A 27,349-nucleotide genomic window follows, 5' to 3' on the forward strand; every position below is an offset into this window, starting at 1 on the left:
GTGAGTGGATAAGGTATGATAGAGAGATTTACTTCCCCGTTGGAGGCTCCATTCGCGCTTGTCTACGTTAGGAGGTAGTGTACCTTATTGAAAGAAATGGATAGAGAACGAGCCGTCAGCAGGGGTACAGATATTTTTTGCTCCGCCAAGCCAAAACGATCCACTTGGTCCACACTTCACCTGGTATCACTTGACTCACCGTCGACTTCTGCTGTGTGGGGATCATCAATCACTTGCTGATATTGCTGGAACGAACTTCTCACATCCCATTGCTCATATCGTGTGGCTGTAACATTCTCTTTCTCATCCTTTGGGTGAACAAGCTTTTCGCTTAAGCCGGTCCTTTGAAACCTTACGGGACAAAGATCTGGGCAAGGCCCCAACTTCACGCACCATGATGTTCGACAACATCATGTCTCCCGGCGTATCAGGTCAGCCAACTTCCATGATGACGAGCGATCATGATGTCTACCAAAAGTGAGTACTCGAGCAAAAGCACAAGACTTCAACGAGTTTCGAGACAAGATCGACCAGTTTCGCACAATTGGCAAATTTTTTCCTCTCGAATTTTCAACAAGACTTGTCACAATGAGAACGATGATGCGCCTCGACACGCACAATGGGATGCCCTGAAATTGTGCTTCATGGGGAATCGGTCGAATAGTGGAAGAGAAATGGCGGGGAAAAAGACTACGGAGTAACTGGGAAGTCTGGCTAATGCGGACTTTTTTAGTCCTCTCAACTCGAGATACTGCTCGACGGAGATGAAGTACATCTTCTCTCCTCGCAATCGATTCAGTACCTGGCGACAACTATGGGTCTACCTTGCCGAGTCAGAAAAGGAGCTCGGTCTTCCCATCTCGGACATGGCAATTCAGCAGATGAAGGAGCACGTCCGCATTGAGGGCGACGAGTTCGGGGCTGCTGCCATTGAGGAGAAGCGCAGGCGTCACGATGTCATGGCTCACGTCCACACGTATGGTATGGTAGCGCCCGAGGCCGAGAAAATTATTCACTGGGGAGCAACCTCATGGTGAGTCTGACGTGTGATGAATACGATACTACTATGTACTTTGCTGCCAATCGCTGATATGCCATCAGCTACGTCACTGACAATGCCGACCTCATCTTCTTGCGCGACGCCTTGGACATCGTCCTCCCGAAGCTCGCCGCAGTCATACAGCGCCTGTCTTCGTTTGCGATCGAGTACAAGGACCTTCCATGTCTGGGTTACACCCACGGTCAAGCCGCTCAGCTGGTCACGGTTGGCAAGCGTGCGAGCTTGTGGGTGACCGACTTGCTCCGCAATCTGCGCACCCTAGAGCATCAGCGCGAGGAGCTTCTGACTTCCTTCCGTGGGGTCAAGGGAACTACGGGCACGCAAGCCAGCTTCTTGACCATTTTCAAGGGCGACCACGCCGCAGTCGAGAAACTCGATGAGCTGGTGACTGAAAAGGCCGGTTTCAAGGAGGCCGAAGTATCTACCAGTCAAACCTACTCTCGACTGATTGACGTTGATGTATTGCACGCATTGAGCTCCTTCGGTTGTGCGTGTGAGCGCATCGGGAGTGATATCCGCCACTTGGCTATGTTCAAGGAGATCGAAGAACCCTTCGAGCCCGACCAGATCGGCTCCAGCGCCATGGCCTACAAGCGCAATCCGATGCGATCGGAGCGCTTATGCTCTCTCGGCAGAGCTCTGCGGGGCTACAGTGCCAGCGCTGAGCAGACGTACGCCTCACAGTGGCTGGAGCGCAGCTTGGACGACTCCGCTGTGCGTCGCATCACTCTGCCTGAATCGTTCCTGTGTGCAGACGCGTGCTTGATACTGGTATGTAAAGCTCGCTTCAAGTTTACTACTACCTAGCTGTACACTCGCTAATTTTCTGGGTCAGCTGAACAACATCTCGAATGGCCTCGTGGTGAACAAAGCTGTCATTGCCAACCGAATTGAGCAAGAACTCCCATTCATGGCTACTGAGAACGTCATTATGGCTCTCGTGGAGAAGGGCAAGTCAAGGCAAGAAGTGCACGAGGAGATTCGGTATGTACCATGCAATGCGATTGATGTGTGGTGCGAGTATGTACTGACTAACATGTGACCAGCGTGCTTTCGCATCAAGCTGGTGCGGTCGTCAAGCAGGAAGGCAAGCCGAACGACCTGATTGAACGTATCAAGAACACGGCTTACTTTGAGCCCATTCTTGCCGAGCTGCCCTCGCTCCTCGATCCTGCGACATTCATTGGGAGATGTCCACAGATTGTCGAGAAGCTCGTCAAGGAGAAGGTGAAGCCTGCACTGCAACCGTATGCTGCAGCTTTGGCGAATGCCCAAGTCGCGGAGCTGAGCGTATAACCCATGTCATAGAACATAGAAGCTGAATCATTGCCTTGGATCCGAGTATACTGACTGCGGCCTCAGCCGTGTTATGTTATGTACCGCCTGGAAGCGTACTGTAGAAGCTACATGTAGGTAACGTAGCCCACCCATATCAGTACATTACGTATATATCTCCAACCCCAAACATAGCCACATACCATCTTCATCATTCATTCTTCCTCCCTCCCTCCCATCCATTAACATATTCTTCTTTTCCCGAGTAAAAGGAAGAAAAAGAAACCTCACGCCTTCCCTACAAACGGCCACGGATCATTCCTTGCCCAATACAACAACGACCCCCCGACCATCAAATAATTCAACATTGTCACCCCATGTGCCCCCGCCAACTCCTGAATCCCATACTTTTTCACAATCGCCGCATCCGCCAACGAGCTCATCGCACCATACAGCACCGCGAACCCCAACGCTTTCCGATCTCGTGTATAGCAAGCCAACGTGAGAATCAGTGCTCCATTTTGAATATTGCGAAAGGAAATCGCTTGTACGAGTGCTTTTTGCGTTTTTTGATTCCGAGTCAGCGGAGGAGCTTCTTTGTTTTCTGCTACTGCTGATGGAGTATCAATTTCTACACCGTAGCTTTTGCCAAATGCTGATGCGTCGGAGAGGCCGCCTATGCCGCTGACGATTAATTCGGCGCAGCCGACGAGGATGGCGAGGCATTCGGCGGGAGGAGGGAGGTTGGTCCAGAGGCTTTCGCCGGGGTATCTGGTTGCCATATTTTTGGTCTTTGGGGGTTATCTCTTTTCTCTTATGGGCGGGAGGGTCGAAGGGGGTGGGGAGTGGGAGCGGGCTCGTCGTGGTGGAATGCGATGGTCGAGATGTGAAGGGGAGGAGGTTTGTGGTTCAGGCATTTGGAACCTCTCTGGAGCTTCAGCCACAGAGCTCATAGCGCCTCAAGTGGCGTCGTTCCTCCGACTATAACCTTGTGACGCTAGGAGGTACATGTAGGTCTCGCGTGCTGGACACTGTTTGACTGTGTGTTACTAGGTACCTAAGGTACTACTGGGTAAGCGGAGATCAACTACTCGAGATGGCAGTAGTACTACGTCTCCAAATGTCACAGTGGCAGTCGCTGTCGTTCTCGAGGACTTCTCCTTCTACCTCAAGCCGTCTGCACCTGAGACTCACAACCTGACCGACTTCAAAAAGGCGAATTTCAGGCTAACAAACTGAGTCAAATACGCATATCCAGCATCACCCGCTACAGCCACCGCAATGGCAGAACGACCGACCTTCAGTCACGAGCAGCTGGAACAATACTACAAGCGCATATGCCTACCAGAAGAGAAGCAAGTCTACGATGTCGCCGGAATGTCCCACGACGACAAGCTGGATTTCCTCAATCTGCTCATGAAGCACCAACTCTGCAAAGTGCCGTGGGAAAACTTGACTCAGCATTACAGCTGGCACAAAGTCGTCAATGTGAAGCCCCAGCACCTCTTCCGGAAAATTGTCCACCAGCACGGCCGAGGCGGGTATTGTATGGAAGCGAATTCGTTCTTCCACACCGTCCTCCTCAGTCTCGGATTCGACGTCTACATGTGCGGATGTCGAATCTACAGTCCTGCGAAACAGGCCTATGGAGGCTGGACCCACGTGGTCAACATCGTGACCATTGCTGGTGTGAAGTATTTGCTCGATGGGGGTTTTGGCGGATCAGGACCTTCCAAACCCGTGCCACTTCATCACCAGGAGATCACACATCAGATCGCGCCCGCACAGATGAGGCTGTGTTTCGAGTCTCTCCGACAGAATCTCAACAGCTCGTATAAAGTTTGGGTAGTGCAAATCCGCTACGACGAGGAGGAAGACAGTAACTGGACGCCAATCTACTCTTTTCCCGATTTCGAATTCCTCCCCGAGGACGTCGAAGCAATGAATTTACAGCCGTGGTTGAGCCCTCACACCTTCTTCACGCACAAGGTCGTAGCAGTGCGTTTCACGACATCGAAGGAATGTAATGGGACAAAAGGTCCTGGCAGTCCCGACGAGCACGCTCTGCTGGATGCCGACATTGATGGTGCTATTACCCTGAATCAGGACGTTTTGACTTGGCGCAGAAGTGGGAAGAAAGTGGTGCAGATGCCACTTCGGACAGAGAGTGATAGGATCGAGGCTTTGCTCATGTACTTTGGTATCAAACTGAGCGATGAAGACGTCGAAGGTATACGAGGTACGGCAGCTGAAATCGGTGCTAAAGCTCCTGGTTGAACTGCCGCTAAACTGGCGAGCTTCCACCGACACCACACTCGCGGCCATGGCTGAAGCGATGATGCTATTGGGTAGATGGGACTACTGGGTAGCCACGTACGAAATCTGAGCTTCGATATGCGGTTATTCGAATTCGATAACGAGATCGCGTACTTTTACCTGAACCAGACAGGATCGAGGCCAGTACAGAGAAGTTTGAGCCAGGCAACACCACCACTCTTGCAGATAGATCAGTTGCACAATACCTTAGTCGTTGGAATCTGGGGGATGGTGTCATATGTACTTGGGCATCAATATTATCCAGAGACTATTTTTTCCTTTCTGGGGAAAAGACCAGGTGAAGTTTCGCAACAAGATATTCTCAAAAGGGCCACTACTTACCCATGCAGAAGCAGTACCTCTTGTATCTTGGGGAAGCCCTAGAAATATATTCCTTGTGTAGAGGTGTCCAACAATAATATTTACCTAAAGAGGTATACATCAGCAGTACATGTACATGTAGTAACGTACCTCCTAATAGATACCTGAGGTTACCAAACTCGTCTTATTACTGATCTAGTACGGGAGCCGAGGACGAAACAAACCTCCGACAAAGCATGTGATCATCGGCTACGGCTATTCCACCTATTCTGACCTAGGACCTAGGTATACAGTATGCTTGGCTTTGCTGAACACGTCAAAGTTCATCAAACAAACCACCTTTTGCGGCAGATACCTTACTACCTTGTATACTCCAGCACGAAACAGACATACCAACAAAGGAGAATCCCGACTCCTGACAAGACAAGACCAGACAAGAACAAAACGATCCCCCGGTCGCTAACATCCCTGGACTGGATACGGTATAGATGACGATGTCGGGCATGAATGATAACAACAACAACAATGACAATGACAATAACAACATTGTACTCTTCCATTACCGAGCTTCACCTTATGGACGTGCGTACCTAGTGATCCCTTACCCTACCCTACCCTACCCTATCTGTTTCAGTATCATCAGAGATACTAGGTACCTGAGTATTCTGGCGCTGTAAGGTCTATAGTCTATACCTACTGATAATACTAATCATGTCGTGGATGGATGGATTACAGGTCGAGTCACAGCATATCTCGCATTAAGGAATATTCCATATGCAGAATGCGTAAGTTTTTTTTTCCCTCAAAAAGCAAAAAAAAAAAGCATCCACGTTCATGACGAGCAAACGAATGCTAAATTGGAAATAAAAAACAGATCCAACCACCGATGTTGCCGCGACCGGATATGGAGGTCAGTAATACCTTTTTTCGTACAAGTAGTAGTAGTAATGGTCTTTTTTTTTACCTTGGGTACCTACCTACTGTTGTAACAGGCCTTACCTAATGCTTGCTTACCTTACACATATTACCTTTTTTGTTCCTAGGCATTGGGCATCAAATACAGGCGATCACCTGTAATGGCCATTGGTAGAGACGTGTACGTGGACACACGGATCATCATCACGAAGCTCGAGGAACTCTTTCCCGCTTCGTCAGCACATCCTGGTCTCTCGACGCCCGACACGATCGGGCTGGCGAATCTCTTGTCCAAGTTTGTGGTCGATGGCGGGGTGTTCAAGAGGGTGGTGTCCCAAATTCCACAGGACTTGCCCATGTTGAAGGACCCCAAATGGCAAAAGGACCGATCGGAGTTCCGTGATGCTGATCAGAAACGGAATCCGCACTTGGTCCGGCCCGAGGGGACAGTGCATCTACGCCAGTGCTTTGATATTGTAGAGGCGCTGCTGGCAGATGGGAGGATGTGGATAGGTGCTACGCCGGCTATCTCTCTGGCGGATCTTGAGGGCGCGTGGGTGCTGGACTGGTAAGAGACGGCCAGGCTGTCGGAGGGACGCGGCTCTCCTCTTGCACTTACATCTGCTGACGCTTTAGCTGGTGTTCAGGTTCTTGGGCGACTTGATGCCTGATCAGGCCTTCTTTTCCCCGCGTCACTATCCCAAGGTCCACGCATGGAGGAGTCGTTATAGCGAAGCTGTCGAGGCGGCCAAGAAGCGTGCCCAGAAGCCGGTCAGACTGCAAGGGAGTCAAGCGGTCGAGGCAGTCACGTCTTCAGGCTTCCAAGATCGTGATCTGGAAGTCGATGCCGCCGACCCTCTGAAGCTACTGAAAGGAGACTATGTGAAGGTCTTTCCTACCGACGGAGGCGGCTCTCATCAGGTGAGTAGTTCGTGAAATCATAATATAGTAGTGCCACGCGGCATCGTGTTGGTCGCGCGTTGCCCTACCTCCTAGTCGAGACTCGACTGACGTTATTATACTACTGCAGGATAGCGGAAGATTGATCAAACTAACCAAGGATGAGGTTGCTGTTGCCGTACAGGCCCGATCGGGCGCTGATGTTCACATACATGCTCCCAGATGGGCATTCAGAGTCATCCAGGCCAATCGCGATGGGGCCAGACTCTGAGCAGGCCCGGCGTATAATCAGACTTACCTTACCTTACATACATGTACCCAGACAAGATGTGACTGCTCGTTTTGTCGTTCTCCGCTTGCTGCCTGCAAACAAAATAGTTCCAGCGAAGTGATGCCTTACGCAGCTCCAGGATTCCTGGGAGAGGCGTGCATATGCACATTTACTTCCGACGGTACACAGTCAGACACGACATTTACGTGTACATGATACACTGCATCTCACGTTGGCGACCACCACGGACAAGGCGGGATTCAACTATGGTTCGCGGGTGCGCGCGTTTTCTTATCAGGTGGTTATAGTTCCGCTGGGCCATGTCTTCAGTTCGCGCCGGTGGTGCTGGCAGTGGGAGGTGCATAGACGAGCACGTCGTCGTGTATAGTGCTCTGCTGCAGCGGAGGGGTGGTGGTGTAGCACTACATGTACCTGTCATGATGATGAGGTGGAGGTGGGGGTAGAGGAGGTGGATGGTGATGATGGTGATGACGGTGATGGTGATGATGATGGTGATGATGATGAGGAGGATAGGTATTGATGATGATATTGATGAGGATACTGATGATATTGATGACGATGTTGGAGATTATTGGCCTCACGTATAAGGTAGGTAGGCACAAGGTACATGCAGTATATCAGTCATCAGGACGTCCACACAGGTGTGTGTGTGTGTGTGCGAGAGCGAGGATGCCCGGCAAAGGCGACGCTGGGCAATACCAAAGGTAGTGTCAAGTGTGTCGCCTGCCTTGCCTGCCCGCGCGCCTGCCAGCCTGCAGTGATGCCCAACAAAGAGAGCAGCCAGTCAGACGGGAGGAACGACGACGGGCTCGTCGTCCGTCGCCACTTCTACCACAGCAGGAACCGACACTAACTGTGGGAGTTCCCAGCCACAGGACCGCAGACGGGCCTTCCTGGCTCGGCTCGTGGACTCGTGGACCTGTGGGCGCGGGTCCGTCGTACTAAGTGCCCGCCACAGCCTATCAAATCATCAGACGCTGCCGCCGCACGGTACTGAGAGGCTGAAAGGCTTTTCCAGAACGAAAAAAGTCGCAGTGTGCGGTGGAGGAGGTGCGGTGCGTGTTGTGGACTGTGGACAAGCCAAGGCCGTGCGCGCGTGTGTGCGTTGGTTGGGCATCCGTCACACAGTAGTAGTTTACTCGCTCTCTCTCACACAGCGCCCGCCCTGTCATCTTAGGCCTCGACGTTGTTTCTACCTGAACCTGCTCCTGCCTGACCTGAACCAACTCCGCTCCTGCCTGCCCTCTTCCCGCGCCATCGTCACTTCCCAAATACATCACCACCAGCACCGCGCCCCATCCTTCCTTCCTCCCTCCCTCCTTCTGCTTCTTCCTTCTTCCCCTCCTCGGAACCAAGCGGACAGCCTCTGTTGACCTTCCTTGCGTGCCCGTTGACTCAGCTAGAAGCCAAGGCTGGGATCGCTCGCCATCGTTGACGCACCGCTAGAGCCTGAGACTCTGTGCCGTGTAATATTCATTTCCCACCTGCGCCCTGCCAGAGACCTTCCGCAGGACTTAATTGCCCGTGGTCTCCCACCTCCGCGCACTGTCGAGAGCACCCCAGCTTCAGTGTCGCTATCGGTTCTATCCCATTCATCCGGATCCGGACCAGCCAGTGGAAGGAAGCTGTTCGTTCGCACTGCCCAGTGTGTATAGTCCACTGCCAGGAGGTCCACCCGCGTGTCCATCATGCCTCAGGAAATCGCTCGCCAGTGGTTCGTGCCCGGCGAAGGTATCGACCGCCATGTGATATCTGCAGACATCCAGAGGTATCTGGGAAACGATGCCACTGTACGGCCAGGCGTTGGTACTGGCGACAACCAGGTCAGCTGCTCCGCTGCTCAACCTGTCATACCATCCGCCGACCTGACGTGCTGACGAGGTGGTAGGGTGTGCAAGGCTACTGGATCAAGGCGTATCGAAACTTAACCTCAGTATGCGGGACTTGCTGTTCTCACATGGTGTGCTGTTGCTGACCTCCCACACACAGGCCATGATTGCAGACCTTCGCGCAGATTCCGCTCGATGGAGACAAGAACAACGTCAGACGGGCACGAGAGGTAGCAAGACTCCAGACATCAGCATTGCATCGGGGTTCACAGTACCTGACGATTCTATAGAACCTTACGTGGGGTCATCCACATACCACGCGTCTAGCGCAGGAAGGGTGTCACAAAAAAGATCAGGAGGAGACTCGCCCAACACAGATGGACCATATGGCCTGCCGCCATCGGCACGTGAGCGTGAACGTGAGCGCGAGAGGATATCAGTAGACAGGATGCAAGTGGACCCACCTGCTCCCAGCAGAGGCTACCCAGCTGCGGAACGTCGTGCTCCATACCAACCGGACGGCAGATCATTTCCCTCTGATAGTAGAGGTGGTTATGCGCCGGATGGTAGGTCATCATATCCTGTGGATGCCAACATGTCCGGTTTTGGTGCCCAGCCTCCCGTCACCAGTGCCTATGGTCAGGAACAACCCCGGTATGCGCCGAGTTACCAACAGTCCAATGATGGCGCTCCGCCAGGATACGTGAGGCAGGGCAATTACTTTGTGCCCGTTTCTGGCTACGAGCCAGCTCCTTCCATTTCTTCTCGGGCGGACCAGTATGGAGCAGGAGGTTACCCTCCACAGCAGCAACGTGACCCCCGGGACACCAGGTATCAACAGCCAGAGTATGCGGATCCCCGGTATGCCTACCCTAGTCCGGCGGCCACTGTCTCTTCTGTATCAGCTCGGGATCGTGAGCCCGTGGTCAGCCCGCAGCAGCCAAGGTTCGCGCACTTGTACGGTTTTCCTGTTTATGGTGCAACACTAACTTGACTAGTCCATACGGCGCCATTCCTGCACAACAATACGACCAGTATGGAGGCCGACGTAAGTTTCTATGATGCAATACAAGAGGCGTAGACCCGTACTGACGGGTCACGCCAGCTGCACCAAGCAATCCGCCACCGAGCTCGGGATCGTCACGCACAAATCGTGCCAGTGTATTTGGAGGGTTATCGGGCACTTCCAGTGGAGATCGACGCAGACGATAAAGAGAGTGATTGATGAGAGATGAGTATGTCAGAATCGACCAAGGCTCTCGCTACCATAGTTTTTTGAGGATCCGTGCACCGCACTTGGACCACACGGCACGTCTCGGTCACATACGTAGACGGAGTTTCCAATCTTGGCTCATGCTGTGTTTTGAGTCGCTCAGCCTGACAAAATGTCAGCACTTTGCGAATGTCTGGTGAACCTACCCAGTCGAGAACGGACTCTGCCAGTTGTGAAATCACTGGACATAGCCCACCTCCGAGTTCGGAACTTCTTATCTACCATGGCTACGGAGATGCGATGCACCGCGCGCGCTTGACACCCATGGATGACTGCGTGGGCCTTGGATTTGTTTTCCCGATACCCACGATGTTCGCACTCCCGGTGATGTGCTTTATACGGTTGATGATTTCCAGTTCAGCATTAGGAATGGCGTTCACCCACAACTGGCATGTGCATTGGGCGACGACGATGACCATAACAACAAAGTTGAACGATTTGCAATGAATGAGCGAACGGCTTGGCTTGGCTTGGCCTGTATTCGGGAAAGTGTTTGGGAAGCGTTGCATTTATAGCGCGGGAGCTATCAAAACTGGAATTTCCTCGCCTTGTCTTACTTGCAGGTTCTTGTTTGGAATCGCGTACACCCCTCGTGGAGAGAGATGTGTGTATGTGCGTGCATTCGAGATGAAAATATTTACCTGGCCTACCAACTACCTACTTAGGTATCTTAGTTTGAAGAAAGATAATACCAATGTCGCAGCCCCTTCACTTTTTCTCGAGGCCGTTTTCCTTTTCTTTCTTTCTTTCCTCGGTATCGGGTTTGGACGGCAGACGGCAATCGTGCAGCTAACTACCTCTAGCTGCAACGATTGAAGAGTCGGAAGTACAGAACTGAAAAGAATTCAGAAATGCATCAAGTAGCGAGTTGTCTACACGATGGTACTTGTACTTTGGGATAAGATATGCCTAGGTAACACCTAGGAGGTAACACCTAGGAGAGTAGGGAGTTGTCCTGCCCCCGCTCTCCCTACCTCGTAGGGATCTCCCTCAAATATAGTCTGCGTGCATCGCTACAAGGTACGTACGTGTACTTGTGTTCATTATTTCGAATAGTCATTTCAGTGTGTACTCTATACATTCTTACTCGTAAGGTGGCTAGGTAGTCAGTCTCTGGGTCTCAAACAATATGAACAGTAAGTAGGTCAAGTCACCCAAGGTGGCAAGGTCGTTGAGGATGCACAGCTGTCGCTTGTGAGTGATACATGCTTCCATGTTCTTCATCATTAAAAAAATGTCCCCCCCCGGCCCCCTTTTTCTTCATCATTCCTTCATCGCTCATCGCACCTTGACCTCTGCGCGACATCGAGGTCAGAAGGTAGTTTGTGCTAATCGACTGGCTGCGTTCCGGGCATCAATCCTGTCATCATCATCGTCCTCAGCGAGCTTGCCCAAGCTGTGAGCTGAGCTCGTTGCACGTTTTCTGCCACCACCCCCTTCGGTGCCATCTTCCTCGCTCTCTTCTGGAACAGCACCCGGCACACCGGGCGCGAAACTGCCACTAATGCTTCGATTGAGGCCATCGGGACGTCTGGGCACACCAGACCATGCATCGCCTTTCGGTCCTTGGCTCGACGCCATACTAGAGCGCCTCACTACCGGATGTGCTTCACGGCCAAGCCTGCTGAGACCTCCCGACGCATCAATGTTGCGCACATCCGGTCGGACTTGCTCCAGTGTGGCGAGCGTCCGGCGCTCAGCTTCAATCTCTCGAATCACATATTCGCGAATGGCTGTCCTCATTTCTCCCGCTGTGCGCGCAAACCATTTTCGCTTTTCAAGTACTAGGTTTTGCGTCACTCGTTGCGTCTTTTGTTGTAGATATGCTTCGTGGCTTCTCGCTTCCTCCAGAGCTGAGATGGCCTCATCAACCTTGTCACGCTTGACACTCGAGCTGGCCTTGAGTCGATCTGCTGCCTGGAGCTTACTCCGGGTAGCATTTTGTGCTTGGGCAAGTTCCCGGAGGAGGATGTGGCGGTTCGTGAGAGTTTCCTTGACGATGAATGCATCGCTGCTGTGATATGCGAGCGGGTCTGATAAAGAGGTTGCCTCCGCAGTGCCTTGTGCAGAGTGGAAGTCACCAGTGTTCTGTACCACCTTACCCAGCTTACGATATGCATTTGCCAGCCCGTTGTGCTGCTCGTTGGTTGATAGAGTGGCCATCTTATTCCCTAGATCAGACTCTGCCACACCGAGAGCTGTTGCGAGTCAGTAAACTTCTGCCATACATGGAGCTTGGAGCATGCGGCTACTTACAGCGCCTGCTCTTGACCACCCTGTCGACCTTTTGCTGTGCGTCCATCGATCCCAAGTAGAATGCTTTGACGACAGGTCTGCTCTCAAGGAGCTCCGGGGTGTCATCTGGCGGCGGAGCAAACTGCTTGAGCACTTTTCTCCTCATGCCCGTGGCAGCCTGCTTCTTACGCACCACGGGGCTATATCCAAAGTCGCTTTCTACGAAGAACACCATCTCCTCGTCCCTCATAAGGACGTCATTGGAGCAGACTACATCTAGCCAGCGCTGCAGCGCCTTTTTCGTGATTCTCTCGTCGTCGTCTGTGCCTAGGCCGGCGCTCGAGGAGCCAGGCGGGACGGCAGGTACTAATGCTTCGGGATTGGAGGCGATGAGATGAGCGCCCAGCTTCTGGAACTCCGAGTGCTTCCGTCGAATGTCGCGAAATTGTGTAGTACGAAACTTGGGCAAGTTCGTCTGCGGAGATGGGTTAGCTACAGCGCCGTGTCAACCATGATACCATGCAACATCATACGTGAACGTCAAAACGCAGGATGGGATCTTTCTTGTCCGACCTCTCCAATCCTGTAATCTTGGCTTGCAGCTTGTATTGCGGCATGTGCTGTCGCTGTTGCGGCGGAGGCTGCACATTGTGGTATCTAGACGAGGCAGGTCTCCTATTCTCCTCGCCGGCGACAGGAGATGCTCTCCCCGCTCCTCCACCTCCACCTTCACCTCCTACCCCTGCTCCACCTCCACCGCGCTGCTGTGGTGGCTGACGTAGCTGGTCTTGGTGCTGCGCCGCGGACCAGCCTTCACCGTTCGCATGCCCATCTTCGTGGTCATGGTGTCCTGGGGCGACGTGCGGAGGAGGAGGAAGCGCTTCTCCAGGCACATCATCGTCGCCAGCCCAGGGACTCTGGCCGGCAGGATAGTCCATGGTCGGGGTGCGCTCGGCTTCGCGGTATTCAGTCTCCAGGAAGTAGCGTTCGGACTGGCGGCGCTGGAAGCGATAGAGGGTCCGGGGATTGGTGACCACGTCAGGCTGTTTGCCTGCCGAGTTGGAGCTTCCGCGAAGAGGATCACGATCAGGATCCGTCGTCGATTCTGGTGGGTTCATCATGAAGCTCAAGGCGCGTGTGGGGAGGAATGAAGCACCGTTTGTGCTCGCCTCTCCCGACGCCGACGACCAGGATTAAACGTCGAGTGTCGGCAAACATCCACACTCTATTCAATGCAACTGTAAAACCGCGCCCAGAAACAACCACCAGCGTCCCGAGGTACCACTACTGATCACCTGCGCTTCTTCCAGTTCTACTCCCTCTCAGTGTCCCAGCGCTATCGCCCAGTGTGGGTGATGCTGGCACGACGGCTGCTACGACAGCGCCGTCCATATGGCCAGCTCAACCACCTGCGCGCCTTTGCAGTCTCCTGTGCGCACAATGCTCCAGCAATACAGGACGCGGCGGCTGAGCTGCGCACACGCAATATTGGTATCATAGCCCACATCGATGCTGTATGTATAGTGCTGAACATCTAGTTGGCGCCGGCAATATTCTCACTCCAAAGGTAGGGCAAAACAACAACCACCGAGCGCATGCTCTTCTATAGTGGCCACACACGCCGAATCGGAGGTAGGAAATGTTTCGCATATCTCTACTGTTTCACAAAGTCTACTGGCGATTGCCCTGCTCGGCTTGCTGATACCTCCTAGATGTCGACGAGGGCAGCACAGTCACTGATTTCCTCCCTGCCGAGCGTGCTCGAGGCATCACAATCCAGTCCGCAGCCATTTCCTTCTCATGGCCACCCTCTAATGGAACTCCCCAAACTGTCCTCAAAGCAGGGCAGCCACGCTCCCGTGTTTCCCACAATATCAACCTGATCGATACTCCTGGTCATGCGGATTTCACGTTCGAGGTGCTACGATCGCTACGAGTCCTGGATGGCGCTGTCTGCATTCTGGACGGCGTCGCGGGCGTCGAAGCTCAGACGGAGAAAGTATGGGCCCAGGCTTCAGCCTATGCAATTCCTAAGATTATCTTTGTCAACAAGCTAGACCGAGATGGTGCTGCCTTTGCGAGAACGGTAAAGGAAGTCGGCACGAGACTAGACGTGTGGCCTGCGATATGTGGCATTCCCTGGTGGACTGCAGATGGACGATTGCAAGGCGTTGGCGACGTTGTGGGCCTGCGAGGCCTGAAGTATGCCCAAGGAGGAGACGGCAAGGAGATTAAGGTCTTTAATCTCTCACAGCTGGAATCGGAAGACCCTAGCCTCGCACAGGAGCTGAGGATCGCACGAATGGCACTTGTGGAGCGGCTATCGGAGCATGACGATGCAATGGTCGAGAAGTTTCTGGAGTCGGACGAAGACCACATTGCCATCCCCGCCAACGATGTCACCGAGTCCCTGCGAAGGTGTGTCTTGCAGCATCCGCAGCCAGTTGCACCGATATTTGCTGGGGCCAGCTTTCGAAATGTGGGCGTCCAGCCTCTTCTGGATGCTGTGGTAGACCTCTTGCCTTCACCCGGAGAGCGACCCGAACCCGAAGTGAGCATTGGCCCCAGTACCAAGGGCGGGCTCAATGCGTTCTTGTCTGGAGAGCTTGTAGTTGAAGCAACCGAAAGCCGCAAGGTGCTCAAGAAAGCACTGAGCAAGAACCACGCGGCTATGTCACTACAGAAACTCGAAGCATGCGCACTAGCTTTCAAAGTCGTGGCGGATGCCAAGCGTGGAGTCCTGGTCTACGTGCGCGTATACTCGGGGTCCATCAATCGCAACGCTGCGCTTTGGAACACGAACCTCTTGAACACTGAGCGTTCCCAGAGGCTGCTCAGGATGTATGCTAACGAAGCCGTTGACATTGATTCTATCTCGGCGGGCCAGATTGGCGTTATACCAGGCTTGAAATTTGCCAGAACTGGGGATACACTAATATCGTACCAAGGAGCAAACCCCAAGACTGGACCACCACCGCCTGTGAGCACCTTACAACTCAGGCCAATCAATGTGCCACCTCCAGTCTTCTTCGTCAGTGTCGAGCCCAACAGTTTGTCAGAGCAGAGGCAGATCACAGAATCGCTTGCTCTCTTGCTGCGAGAAGACCCTAGTTTGCATGTCTCCATCGACGACGAAAGTGGACAGACCCACCTAGCTGGCATGGGTGAGTTACATCTGGAGATCGCCCGAGACAGGCTTGTGAACGACCTCAAGGCCAAGGCCCGAATCGGCAGTATCGAGATTGGTTACAGAGAGGCAATCGCAACCTCCAGTGGCCAGGTCACGGAGACATTCGATCGTGAAGTCAGTGGCAAGAGCGCGAAAGCAGCGTGCACCGCGACTATCGAGCCTGCGCAAGATGTGAATATATCTCAGGACGAGCAGCGCTGCCACGACTTTGCCTTGGACGACAGTAACCATCTCACGATACGTACGCCGACACTTCATAACAACGGCTTGCCAATCGAAGAGGGACAGCCGGGAGTACCAGATGATCTACCGCTTCCCGTCATTTTGCGAGCTCTGCGAAATGGGGTTTCAGCTGCACTCGCGCGCGGTCCAACGCATGCCTATCCCGTGCATTCCGCCTTCATCGAACTCATATTCGACCCATCGAAACATTTGTTCCCCAACTCCACTCCAGCTGCGCTTTCATCAGCAGCACGTCTCGCAGTCCAATCGGCTCTCAAACACAGCTCATCTTCATCCGATACCATCCTCATGGAGCCCGTCATGCTCGTCACAATCTCCGTGAACGAAGATTCTCTCGGCTCAGTCGTGCACGACATCTCGTCCGCTCGTGGCGGCTCAGTGATCTCACTTGGCGCAGATGAGCAGCAGCAGCAGCAGCAAGATCACACATCACAGGATATTGATGTTGCTCGGATCTATACCCCACCTGATCCGTTCGGCGGCGGTGGTGGTAGTAGTAATTCAACCCAATCTTCGAATACGGCAGTGACGAGCGGAATGCGACAGATTGTAGCGAGAGTCCCGCTCAAGGAAATGGTCGGCTACCTGAAACATTTGAGAAGTTTGACAGGTGGTAGAGGCACGTTTACTATGGTTGTTGATCGATTTGAGAGAATGGGTATGCAACGCCAGAGGAATGTTGTGAATGAGATGAGAGGTGATTATGCTTGATCAAATTGCTCTCTCGGCTCGTGTTCAGAACGAACTTGTATCCATAATCGTGTAAGAATATCAGAGCATCTCCTGCCTCATCCGTGAGATCATCCACATTCAGACTACCAAAGAACGTTGAACAAACCGAGCGAACCACTTCTGTGAAAAGAAAAAAGCGAATCTTGAGGAAAGAAGCAAACTCAACCGGCAAGAGCTATCTTTTAGATGAGGTACCTACCTACCTACTTAGGTAAGTAGGTTTCCTCGCATTACATATGAGTGACTATGTAGTTCTAAACTGGAAGTCTGGGCACGTCCAAATGGCTGATGAACGAGAAATGGCCGCGAGAAACTGTCTCGGTGATGGTACAATAACTAGGTAGTGTTGGGATCTCGAGATGTGTACTACTACCGTAGTAACACTCATCGCCGGAATACAGCATGACTGGAGACCTCTCAGGGCGAGAACTGGTTGCTGATGATCTATCTCTTATATACCTCACTCGAGCGCTGTTTCATTGCCCACTCCGAAAGCATTTCGACCTAAATACCAGGGGCGGGCATTCTGTATCGAGGTTACATGGCATGTCACGGCGAGACGATCATCTTCTTCGAGTCGTATCGCATCCCATGACCTTGTCATGACCAGTATCCACAGTGATTTGTTCAGGCAGAGCCAGATCCTTCTCAATATCTCTCGTGGATGGTAACTCTTCACTTTCTTCCGCGCAGTGGCCGCTTTCGTCATCCTGGTCCTCCGGGGTACCTTCGCGACAAGCCCATCGATCTACAAATCGTAGAACGTCCTTGGACCAAATTTTCTTCATGACTAATAGACGAAAGGGAACCAAAGCAGCGATGATGAGCGGAAATGCCGGGCCAGCAATGGTGAGCGTGACGATGAAAATGATGACCGCCATGACGATTTCGAACAAGGTGTAAGCGTGAATTGGCCACCAGCTCTTGATGCTCTCGCTCGGCAGACGCGGCAGATCAGACGTGGGTGTGAGAGCCCAGATGGTACGCTGTAAGACGGGATTGACAGACAGTGATTGTTGACCCATGAAGAGGAAAAGCCCGGCCAAGACAGAAGTCGGAGTCAGGCCCAGAACGAGTTGGAGAGGAGGTGCAATGCAGGCCAAAATCGCGGCTGCGTGGAGGAAATGTGACCAGCGTTGTTCGTGCACGCGTTTCATGGGGCGTTCGACCACGTGTTCGATGCCGTTCTTGTCAATCACTGCTTCTTCCACACCTGCTTCTGCGAGATTGTCATACATGAGACTTTCCGAGTGGAGAGGCGCTTGAGGGAGAAGCCCGTTGGCTGGTGGGATACCTAATATGCCACATAAAGCGGTCGTGAGTCCTAGAAGCACAATGTCTTGTGCGTACCCCGTGGGCTTGCGGATTCCGTAACGCTGTGTCGTACATATGATACTGCTGATTTCGTGATCAAAGAAGAAGAGCACAGTGATGATGAAGCCTGGTATCATGGCTGCAAATACCCATGAGGCGGACAGATTCCAGAATGGCACATAGAAGGACTCGCGGCCGGGCAGTGTTGGTCGGAAAGATTCGCTCGAAGTGTAGAGTGTATCTTTATCTAATGGCTTGAGCTCTCCGGCGTAAGGAATTCCGACAAAGAAGATGATACTAATTGCAGCAGCGTATTCCCGTAGTCCCATGCGAAAGTATTTGTGTACGATTGGCGGCCAGCGTTCTGCCGTACTCAAGAAAAGGGCGAGCATGAATGTACCAACAGCACTAAGATGCAAATGCGCCTGTCAGTTGAGGAGTTAGAGAAGCAGACAACGGTCTCCAGCTTACCTGATGATGGCGTACAAGAAAGCTGCTTGATCCACACTTGCATGGACGCGCTCCAGTTCTTGAACGGCCTTGTGGAAGTAAATGATGCTATTCAGCAAGCTGAAGATCTCGCAGCTAAACTCCGTCACATACAACATTGTCCAGTCGTGTGCATTGAACAATGCCAAAAGGATGTGCATCCAGCCCGAATGGATGAGGGCCCATGCCATGAACTGAAGGAAGTCAATCTCGAGTGTCTCGGAGCAGATCTTGTAAATGTTCTCAGCCAGAACTGTGAAGGGTCCTGTAATCCCGAGGATAACAAGAGGTTGGAGGGAGAAGACGCTGAAGATGATGCCACATAGTCCTGTACCGAAGACAATTTCAATAGTGCCCCAGTTCTGTCCTGTTCGCTGATACAGATCCGAAGCGAAGGTGATGCCAGGGAGGAGATTTGTGAAGAACACATAGACAGCGCTTGCCAGCACGAGCTGGTTGAAGATGGTCCAGTCGTCAGGCCATCTTTGCAGCCATTTTCTCGCATCTTGATGGAGAAGTCGACCTGGTCTCAGGACTCCATTTTTCTTCCGGAACGCTGCTGCAGACTTCACGAGCCAGGACTTCTTGATCTTGGCGTCTGACATCTTATGGCATGCTGGTCGTCGCCGTCCTGACTGAAGCGTAAGTAAAATCTGCGTGAGCCAGGCACTATAGCCTGACCACGCCTTCGAAATATCATGCTATGCCATTATGCGTCACTACGAGGATGCCAGGGGAGAGCTGAACGCCGCTCTCTTGTCACCAAGACTTGGCGGCATGCAGAAATCGTCCCCAGCCTCAAGAGTCGAGCACGTGGTATGTCAAGTCTCTCGTCCCAAGGCTTCGCTAGCCTGAGGTCAACGTTGGCGAACTGAATCCGGGGACCGAAACCCTTGGCGGAATCGACGTATTGATGCTCGTTGCCTGAGGCTGAAATTAATGTTTGCGCTGTTGTACATTCTACAGTGTGGTATCATTCTATCATTTTGTCTGTTGCATGCATCTTTACCTGTGTCGATGCCGCAATTCATGTGTTCATTCTGGTCTCCAAGTCTCTAGATCCAGTCCGCAAATGTCTATTCTCTTTTGTGCATACTCGCCATAAAGTTTCGTATATATCCAGTCGGCGTCTTTGTGCTTCGGCCGTGCTGCTCTCTTCATCGCGAATGGCACGTCGTATTGCGGACCCGGTAGCTTAGGATCCGAGAAACGGATATAAGCCACATTCTCCAAGTATGCAGTCGAATTGAACGGCTTGCCGGGCACAGCGTCATGTAGCGTGCCGACCGATCGGATCAGAGCGCTGTGCTCGGCGCTTGATGCCAATAGCACTGGCTCTTGAAATAGAGATGACAGGTATGTGTCATTATATGTAGCATACTCAGGAGCCGCCAACGTGGTGTTCAGACGCTCATACGTCGCCCTTGATGGCTGGATCAGGAACAGATCTTCGGAGTGAACATTGTCGTTGTTCACTGTGTCGTGAAGCATGACGAATGGTGAAGGCTCCGTGAATCCCAGAACAGCATCCAAAGGCTCTGCGTCAAGTAAAAGCCCCGGGGTCTCGATCACCAGCACACGATCGAAGCTTCCATACAACCGGTAGGCACTCGCCAGCGAGTACACCTCCCCTTCCTCTTCGCTACTTCTTATGGGCTCGATGGGTTGGAGAAAGACGCCATACCTCCTGTGAGCCAGTTTTAAGAGCCGTCTCGTACTGTCGAGATATGGATCTTCACTCTCCCCTTTTGTCTTTGCCTGCACCCACGCACTCGGAATCATCAACCCCCTCTTTGCAGGACTTCTCATCTGATGCAGGCCTGCCAGAACCATGATGGCTGCACACAAGTGATGGTGCTCCTGCACGAGTTGCACATGCGCCAGTCTATCCCAGTCGACATTTTGTGCAGATACGGTGTGAATGTCTCGATCGATATCGGCCTTGATGATCCTGGAGCCGCCATCGCTCCCAAACAGTCGAGAGCGATGCAGCTCAACAAAGTCGGGCTCCGCCTGTTCTGAGCCCGGGGACGACGGTCGTTGTGGAATTCGAGGCTTCACTGCCTCCCGGAGTCCTTGGACAGTGCGTTGTTGCAGTACGTAGCCGGAGAGGAAAAGTAGAAGCGTGAAGAAGATGACGATTGCGGATGAGAGTGCCACCGACACTTGAGCTTGCGATAACAAAAGCCTCATGTCTGCATGCCGATGGTGTGCCCAGGAATGATACTAGGTCAGGTATTCTCGTATACTTGTACAACAATACGATGTATTCATTTGCATGGTGGCTACGTCAAACAAGACGCTCAATTGTCATGGCAACAATCTTATCGTGATGATGCCAAGGAATTCACATGATGTAGAACTCAGGTACCGGGTACCTACTGTACCTCCTACATATACCTAACCTTACGGACCATTATAGAAGTGAAAACGAGTTTCCTTCCCCGCGGAAAAGGACAATGGCCCATCAAGCAGATGCGAAACGAGCTCTGGACGAGCGAGGCTACTCGGGTACGCTCATCCGCGGCGACAACCCGCTCAAATTATTCGAGAAAGCCGTCCGCGATCGCATTATCGACTCATACTACTGGAAAGAACAGTGCTTTGGTCTCAACGCTGCTACACTGCTCGACCGCGCTGTAGAGTTGAGCTTCATCGGCGGCACATATGGCGCTGCGCAGAAGCCGACGCCATTTCTGTGTCTAGCGTTCAAGCTGTTGCAGCTGACGCCAGAACGCGAGATTATCACATTTTACCTGGAAAAGGCTGGGGATGAGTTCAAATATCTTCGTGCACTGGCGGCATTCTACATCAGACTGGCATGGGAGAAAGATGAGGAAGTTTACACCACGCTGGAGCCGTTTCTGGCGGATGGCAGGAAATTGAAGCGACGCGTGCGAGAAGGCTGGGCTTTGACTCATATGGATGAGTTCATCGACGACTTGTTGACCAAGACCAGAGTATGTGCGACGACTTTGCCCAAAATCAATACGAGACTGCACTTGGAAGATGCGGATAAGCTGGAGCCCAGAGAAAGCGCGCTCGGGGATGAGCTGGAAGAGCTGGACCGTGATGAGGATGATGAGGACGATAGGAGCAGCGACGGAGAGGCGCAAGAGAATGGACATGCGAGAAGTGATGGGCATGACTCAGAAGATGGGAGGAGAGAGAATGACGAGGAGATGAGCGATGCCGACTGAAGGGCCAGCTATCGAAAGCTTCATCAGTCCCAAGTCACGCCAGCCAAATAAATACTCTGTGGGTGGAGGAAACGCATTCACCGACGTCCAGATAAGCGGACGTATGTTACGATGGTCTGCTATCGACCGCTAGCCAGTGGTGCGGTACTCATCCGCGAGGATCTCCATGTCACGTCCACTCGGGGGAAAGTGTCGCCAGCATCCTCCTAAGCGAAGCCGACAGCGTTCACAGCATGTCATACGATAGACGTCAACGACTGCCTCTAGGCGTGCTCTGGTGTTGGTGTATATCGAACTAGCAGAGGAGAAGGCGGAGAGGTGGCAACGCCTCATGACAATCTGGGCTGTCGTACACTTGGGTAGCATACTACTCCTATGTCGATTGACGAGAGAGTTGAGGTAGGGTCCTTGACTATGTACAACAGTACAGCACATGCGCCCGAAGGTTGGATGAATGCATATATACCTCTTGTATAAAAGACAACGGCAGGTAGAAGAGAACAAGTGGGATATGTTCCTTGATCTAGTATATACCCAGAAGCTTTGTCTCTCTCTACTCTTGGTGCCAGACTGGGATTCACTATTAGAGCTGCTGCTGCTGCTGTGGTCTTCATCAGTCCATATGAGAGTGTGAAAGTCGAAATGGGACCAGTTCATGACGGAGGCCAATGCTCCCCGAAGTTCTAGTAAGGTAGGACAATCACCACATAAGCAGCATCACGGCGCCTACTGAGGGAAGGAAGGCCTCTCAAGTCAACAGATTTGAAAATAGGTACATGTAGGGTTATGTATTTTACCCCCGATGATTCTTTTCCTCTCTCTCTCTCTGAGAATAGAACAGAATAGAACAGACCACCAACCAAAGCACCTTGAGAGCGCGTCTATCTTACCTTACGCTTAACTTACCTTACATTTAGAATTTTTGTGTACCTGAATAAATAAGGGTAAGGTCGTACCACAGCTTTTTGTACGGACATTTTATATGCTCTTCTGGGCGGCTGGTGTTTCAGAACGGCCTTTTTTCTGCTTTGCTTTGCCAAGCGGCGGCTGCTAGCGACTCAGTTTCAGTGCACCCCCCGATGCCCCCCATGCGACGACGAAAGGTTGTCGGACAGTCGGACTTCAGTCGGACGAGACCGACGAGTGCCTACTCACGCTCACGAGAGTGGATCCACCACGGCGACTCGCTTGGACCCTCTTTATTTTTGAGTTTTGGTTTTTGCGTGTTTGCGATGCTCATGTGCAACGGTGGAAAAAAGAGTGTATCGTGTGATATGACTATGATGATGATGATGATGTAGTAAGGTATGCTTTCGGTGTAGGAGGAGGGGAGGAGTAAGGTACAGGTAGTGAGTGACGGATGGAGGGGATGGTTTGCGGCACACACTGGACCAGCCTGGAATGATGAGATCGTGGTGGCCCGACTGGAACTACTTCATCGCAGCATGCCTTTTGACTAACTACCTAACTGAGTCCTGACAACTGACCCGCTGGGGACTACCTAGCAGCAAAAACAGGAACTTCGGAAGCATCGCAATAAGCGAATGGGATTGTCCCCCTTTGTAGCCTATCCGCTGGTCTCTTATGCAGTCTTGCTCAGTGCAAGGGTGTCCTCCGCGTCCCACTATGGACCAGCCCAGCCCTAGTCTGAAAATTTCGAAGGGCTGTATGATATAAATCGTCACAGTGATTATGCAACCATTAAGATACGGCGCGTTCGACGCGTACGTCTCGTAAGCACAAGGGCCCGAGAGAGAGAGATAAACCATCCTCGTAGAATGTCTCCTGGCGCCCGCTGCAAGTCGTGGATGGCAATACGATAGTCTCAGGAGGCATGCGCTGCCCGGCTGCCGGCGCGGGTTCGTGGAATGGCTGGCTCCGGACACGCGCAGCACATGTCGCTGTTTGCCACGAACCACGAACCGCAGAGAGGGAGGCAGTGGAGGTAGTACTGGGGGGAAATCAGCATGTCTGTAGTAGTCTGTACCACGGCCTGCAATCGCACGAATGTGGATATCAATATCCGCTGCAGAGTGAAAGTGCCGACCACCAGTTGGGCCAAGTGCTCGCTATATGCCATAGGCGCGTTCTAGTGCCTCTACATGATACGTGCAATACGTGCAACACGTCAGGTAGATACTACCTCCTAAGGTCACAAGCTGTGAAGCCACCAGCAGACACGCAGAGTCTCACCTGCGGTGGATCACCAAGAGAGCACGAATGTACGTAGCCCCAGAATTAGTAGGCAGGTGGTTGCGTATCACGAGGCCCTGCAGAAAGAGGCCAGAGACTACCAGTAGAGTCTGAGCCAGAGCCAGAGCCAGAGCCAGAGGAGCCAGAGGATCTACAGCACAGTTAGTGCGCGCACTGCGCAGAACCCCTCGCATAGAGTCTTTGTCCGGAACCTGGCGCCAATAATTGAAGATGCGCAGTTCGACATTGCGACATGAGGATGGGATGGGTGGAGGGGGGGAAGGGGGGTGTGCGCGATCCAGTGTCTAGTTGTTCACGAATCACGATGGCCAGCCAGCCAGCCAGGGTAGAGAGGCTAGAGAAAGGAAAGGGAGTTGTTTCTGGGTGCACCAGCGTCTACGATGCGGCGATGCGTGTGGGCGTGTGGGCATGTCCATCGGGTTCAGGTTGATATGAAACACAGGCGGAGAGTGGCTTTGCCCATTTGCCAGGCGCTCAGCAATATATTTTTCTTTTCTCTGGGCCTTTCAGGCTCCAGGTGTGAAACAGGACGGACGCGCTGGCAGGCAACTCTCAGCCGTTCGATGGCCCTTGGCTCCCCTGCTGCCCGCTACCCGCTGCGGGTCGGCGTTAGCTGGGCCGGAAGCCGCCCAATCACATGCGCCCGGGCACGGAGTGGGGCACATACCAAAAACTCAAGGCCTCTCCCTCCACGCCCGCGACGGTATCCAGTTCTCCTGCATGACAGGACAGGCGCCTGGCACGCCTGGCCTCGAATCAGCAGCACCAAGAAGCACAAGCAGCATATCGCAGCTTCATAAGTAGTCGGCGCTGGTATGTGCTGAAAACCCTTTTCTTCCCCCGTCCTGTTCTTCTTCATCACCATCTCCAACCTCACCTCTCCTCACCGTCCCGTTACCGCACCAGCACTGAGCCATCTGTCCTCCCCGGTCCGGCCACTCAGTCCCCCAAAAACGCCGAGCTGCACGTCGCCAGCCAGAGCCGGACGATTGCCCCGCCAAGCCATAGCCACCGACCGCTGCATCGTGGACCACCAACCACCAACTCCTGCGCCAGTGCTACGACCACTTCAATTTTCCGATACATCTCCCAGCACTTGTCCGCAGGCCGGCAAGTCTCCGCCTTAATCAATCATTCATCATCACCATCTTTTCCACGCTGCGAATCTCGTGCCGGTTTTTTTGTCCTAAACCCAAAGGTTGATCCCCGGGAGCCTATCAAGCGCACACCGTCATTTCAAGAAACCTCTTCTCTGAGAGACCCCAGCTCCCGCTCTCTGCCTAATCCTCTTGTCTGTCTATCGAGACAGCTCATTATCAGGCTGCAGCGCGATTGTCTTCTCGTCGCTATTGTTGTCAACGGGCTTACGAGCCTATTCACCTCGCGGACGACCCCCCAAACCCTATTGTGTGAACTGCCTGTTATTGTGCCAGGCAACACTCCCACTCGAATCATCTATTCCCTATTGTCACCATCTACAATAGGTAGTCTTTCCATATAATCCCCTCGATCTACCCTGGGACTTGTCGACGGATTTACCGACATCAACCGTGGATTAACAACGACATCGACCACACATATCTCACCCACGATGGCTTACTCACCCGTCACACCAGAGCAGAACGCTGCTGCCTTGCAGCACTTCATCTACCAGCCTGTCTCGCAGCACATGGTCAGCTATCTCGCCAGTAAAGCAGCACAAGTCATCCGCTGCGAAAGCAGCCAATCGACTTCGATCCACAAGGCACTCCCGCCTACACCTCCGACCACTCCTCCCCAACAACAAAATGCGTCGTCCTGCTTTGAACCTTCGCTTCCATCGCTGGAGCTCTTTATCACTGGACTTGTCGAGAAGTCACATGTGCAGGTGCCTACGTTGATGACGTCTCTCGTCTACCTGGGGCGGTTACAACAACGTCTGCCTCCCGTCGCCAAAGGCATGAGGTGTACTGCGCATCGAATCTTCTTGGCTGCTCTGATTCTAGCTGCCAAGAACCTCAATGACTCCTCTCCAAAGAACAAACATTGGGCTCGATACACTGCCGTCCGTGGCTTCGAGAACTTTGGCTTCAGCCTGACCGAAGTGAATCTCATGGAGAAGCAACTCCTGGGATTGCTCGAGTGGGACTTGAGAGTCACAGAAGATGATCTCTACTTCCATCTCGACCCTTTCCTCGCACCCATCCGCACTTTCCAGATCCGCCAAGCAGAGAAGCAGCGGATGCGGGACGAGATTGCGGCTCTCGAGCAACGCCAGCGCGCAATTGCTGCCGAGCAGCAAAGACTGGCTTCAATCGAATCTTCTCGCTACTACGAATCCCCACGAACCGTGGGGCAGTACACATATCAGCAACAAATGTACTACTCCGCTCCGTCAACATCATCGTCATCAACGTCATCATCACGGGTGCCTTCGCGAACGCCCTCTCTATCGCCACCAACACGAAGTCACTCTGCAGCCTCATCGGTGTCTGCAGAGTCATTTGCTTCCACGTCCTCGCCATCTAGCCTGATGTCTTCGCACGCCGACTCCAACTACGAACTCCAATACAAGCAGGCGCAACCCATCATCAGCCATAGCTTGCCGCTCGAGCACACCGACCTGCCTCCCAAAAAGCACAGGGTTAACATCTTCTCGCGCTTCCTCCCGTCTACCCTCAGCCGTACTCAAATATCTTCGAACAACGTTGCTGGATACTAGGATCAACTTGATAAGAGAAGTTCTCCGACTTTCCCACGACACGGCTTTTCTTTTTTTGCTATCAGGGATTCCACGCACACACGTACCGTGTAATAAATGAGACGATTCAGCATTCTGGGCGGGACAATGGCGAAGGCAAAGGCGAGACTTGTGTCATTTTTTGTTTTGGCGCAACCGGCGAAAGGGGCATTCAAACGAGCATGATTGATTGATTGATTGATGGATTGATTGGGGAGCTGGCATGGATTCATGACTTGATGATAAACATTCAACTGCATGGCGCAGCGAGAGGGCGTTGCGCTACGAGCTGGCTCGTATGAACGAGCGATTCTTGACAAGAGGGCGGAGTTGACGCAGCATGATACCACACTTTTTTTGACGCATGGCGTGGCGTAGTTAATGAGAGAGACTTTTGCATTTCGTTCTCTCCGCAAAAAGCTACGTGACGAGAAATGGTTGATAGACTGGCAGTAGTAGTAGCAGAAAAGTACCTTTGATGGCATGAAACGAACGAGAGAAAAATAAGACTGCCTACCTGACCTTACCTTGCCTTACCTTACTATCTCCAGCCGATTGAATTCCTGGGTACTTGCCTCACTTGCCTTGCCTCAACTTCCTCTCGCTGTCGCTCTTTCCTTTTTTCTTCATTCCTTCCTTCCTCATCCCCGATCTAGCTTCCCAAAGAGGTATCCTCCCGATATACTCTTTTCTTCGCAACGGTTTTTGTCTATTTTTTGGGGACGTTATTAAGCGGTTGACTCTCATGTAGGTACCTGACTAAGGTAGTGTTATAAACTTTACTACCGGCATGTATAATGTACATGTAGGTATGGTATATGTTTTTATTTGT

At 52.6% G+C, this 27,349-nt stretch overlaps 11 protein-coding genes across 11 annotated transcripts; 7 read left to right on the forward strand and 4 right to left on the reverse strand.

The window, feature by feature from the left end:
- The first annotated feature begins 223 nt into the window (after nucleotides 1–223).
- On the forward strand, nucleotides 224–3,146 carry SEPMUDRAFT_148778 (adenylosuccinate lyase Ade13). The gene is made up of 5 exons (XM_016905141.1): nucleotides 224–477; nucleotides 734–1,033; nucleotides 1,102–1,831; nucleotides 1,896–2,044; nucleotides 2,107–3,146. The coding sequence occupies exons 1-5, from the start codon at nucleotides 395–397 to the stop codon at nucleotides 2,354–2,356; spliced, it is 1,512 nt and encodes a 503-aa protein (XP_016761631.1). The 5' UTR covers nucleotides 224–394; the 3' UTR covers nucleotides 2,357–3,146.
- SEPMUDRAFT_42002 (uncharacterized protein) lies at nucleotides 2,623–3,117 on the reverse strand (the record flags this gene model as incomplete). The annotated part of the gene is made up of 1 exon (XM_016908851.1): nucleotides 2,623–3,117. One exon carries the CDS (start codon nucleotides 3,115–3,117, stop codon nucleotides 2,623–2,625), a length of 495 nt encoding a protein of 164 aa, XP_016761632.1.
- A 248-nt stretch (nucleotides 3,147–3,394) lies between the features above and the next one.
- Nucleotides 3,395–4,612, forward strand: SEPMUDRAFT_163202 (arylamine N-acetyltransferase 3; the record flags this gene model as incomplete). Its single annotated transcript, XM_016908037.1, has 1 exon — nucleotides 3,395–4,612. The coding sequence occupies exon 1, from the start codon at nucleotides 3,617–3,619 to the stop codon at nucleotides 4,610–4,612; it is 996 nt and encodes a 331-aa protein (XP_016761633.1). The 5' UTR covers nucleotides 3,395–3,616.
- Nucleotides 4,613–5,390: 778 nt separating this feature from the next.
- SEPMUDRAFT_148779 (uncharacterized protein) lies at nucleotides 5,391–7,581 on the forward strand. Its single transcript, XM_016905142.1, has 6 exons — nucleotides 5,391–5,554; nucleotides 5,708–5,757; nucleotides 5,847–5,882; nucleotides 6,016–6,455; nucleotides 6,535–6,808; nucleotides 6,918–7,581. The coding sequence occupies exons 1-6, from the start codon at nucleotides 5,461–5,463 to the stop codon at nucleotides 7,056–7,058; spliced, it is 1,035 nt and encodes a 344-aa protein (XP_016761634.1). The 5' UTR covers nucleotides 5,391–5,460; the 3' UTR covers nucleotides 7,059–7,581.
- A 734-nt stretch (nucleotides 7,582–8,315) lies between these two features.
- SEPMUDRAFT_125271 (uncharacterized protein) lies at nucleotides 8,316–10,884 on the forward strand. Its single transcript, XM_016901968.1, has 5 exons — nucleotides 8,316–8,902; nucleotides 8,968–9,012; nucleotides 9,069–9,138; nucleotides 9,199–9,853; nucleotides 9,907–10,884. The coding sequence occupies exons 1-5, from the start codon at nucleotides 8,768–8,770 to the stop codon at nucleotides 9,968–9,970; spliced, it is 969 nt and encodes a 322-aa protein (XP_016761635.1). The 5' UTR covers nucleotides 8,316–8,767; the 3' UTR covers nucleotides 9,971–10,884.
- Nucleotides 10,885–11,492: 608 nt separating this feature from the next.
- SEPMUDRAFT_41711 (vacuolar protein sorting-associated protein Vps17) lies at nucleotides 11,493–13,033 on the reverse strand (the record flags this gene model as incomplete). Its single annotated transcript, XM_016908841.1, has 3 exons — nucleotides 11,493–12,379; nucleotides 12,438–12,891; nucleotides 12,950–13,033. The coding sequence occupies 3 exons, from the start codon at nucleotides 13,031–13,033 to the stop codon at nucleotides 11,493–11,495; spliced, it is 1,425 nt and encodes a 474-aa protein (XP_016761636.1).
- A 978-nt stretch (nucleotides 13,034–14,011) lies between these two features.
- Nucleotides 14,012–16,560, forward strand: SEPMUDRAFT_41927 (elongation factor G; the record flags this gene model as incomplete). The annotated part of the gene is made up of 2 exons (XM_016908846.1): nucleotides 14,012–14,048; nucleotides 14,129–16,560. 2 exons carry the CDS (start codon nucleotides 14,012–14,014, stop codon nucleotides 16,558–16,560), a joined length of 2,469 nt encoding a protein of 822 aa, XP_016761637.1.
- A 584-nt stretch (nucleotides 16,561–17,144) lies between these two features.
- SEPMUDRAFT_140930 (uncharacterized protein) lies at nucleotides 17,145–18,989 on the reverse strand (the record flags this gene model as incomplete). Its single annotated transcript, XM_016902949.1, has 4 exons — nucleotides 17,145–17,236; nucleotides 17,261–18,303; nucleotides 18,367–18,929; nucleotides 18,957–18,989. 4 exons carry the CDS (start codon nucleotides 18,987–18,989, stop codon nucleotides 17,145–17,147), a joined length of 1,731 nt encoding a protein of 576 aa, XP_016761638.1.
- Nucleotides 18,990–19,428: 439 nt separating this feature from the next.
- On the reverse strand, nucleotides 19,429–20,526 carry SEPMUDRAFT_25465 (glycosyltransferase family 8 protein; the record flags this gene model as incomplete). The annotated part of the gene is made up of 1 exon (XM_016908396.1): nucleotides 19,429–20,526. A coding segment is annotated over one exon (1,098 nt), but the record flags the coding sequence as incomplete, so codon positions are not given.
- Nucleotides 20,527–20,843: 317 nt separating this feature from the next.
- Nucleotides 20,844–22,069, forward strand: SEPMUDRAFT_132796 (PRP38-domain-containing protein; the record flags this gene model as incomplete). Its single annotated transcript, XM_016902516.1, has 1 exon — nucleotides 20,844–22,069. One exon carries the CDS (start codon nucleotides 20,844–20,846, stop codon nucleotides 21,582–21,584), a length of 741 nt encoding a protein of 246 aa, XP_016761640.1. The 3' UTR covers nucleotides 21,585–22,069.
- A 2,605-nt stretch (nucleotides 22,070–24,674) lies between these two features.
- SEPMUDRAFT_148782 (cyclin) lies at nucleotides 24,675–27,027 on the forward strand. Its single transcript, XM_016905143.1, has one exon. The coding sequence runs from the start codon at nucleotides 25,390–25,392 to the stop codon at nucleotides 26,497–26,499; it is 1,110 nt and encodes a 369-aa protein (XP_016761641.1). The 5' UTR covers nucleotides 24,675–25,389; the 3' UTR covers nucleotides 26,500–27,027.
- Nucleotides 27,028–27,349: the final 322 nt, after the last annotated feature.

The sequence above is a fragment of the Sphaerulina musiva genome (assembly GCF_000320565.1).
Source record: "Sphaerulina musiva SO2202 unplaced genomic scaffold SEPMUscaffold_4, whole genome shotgun sequence".
Classification (NCBI taxonomy): Eukaryota; Fungi; Ascomycota; class Dothideomycetes; order Mycosphaerellales; family Mycosphaerellaceae; genus Sphaerulina; species Sphaerulina musiva.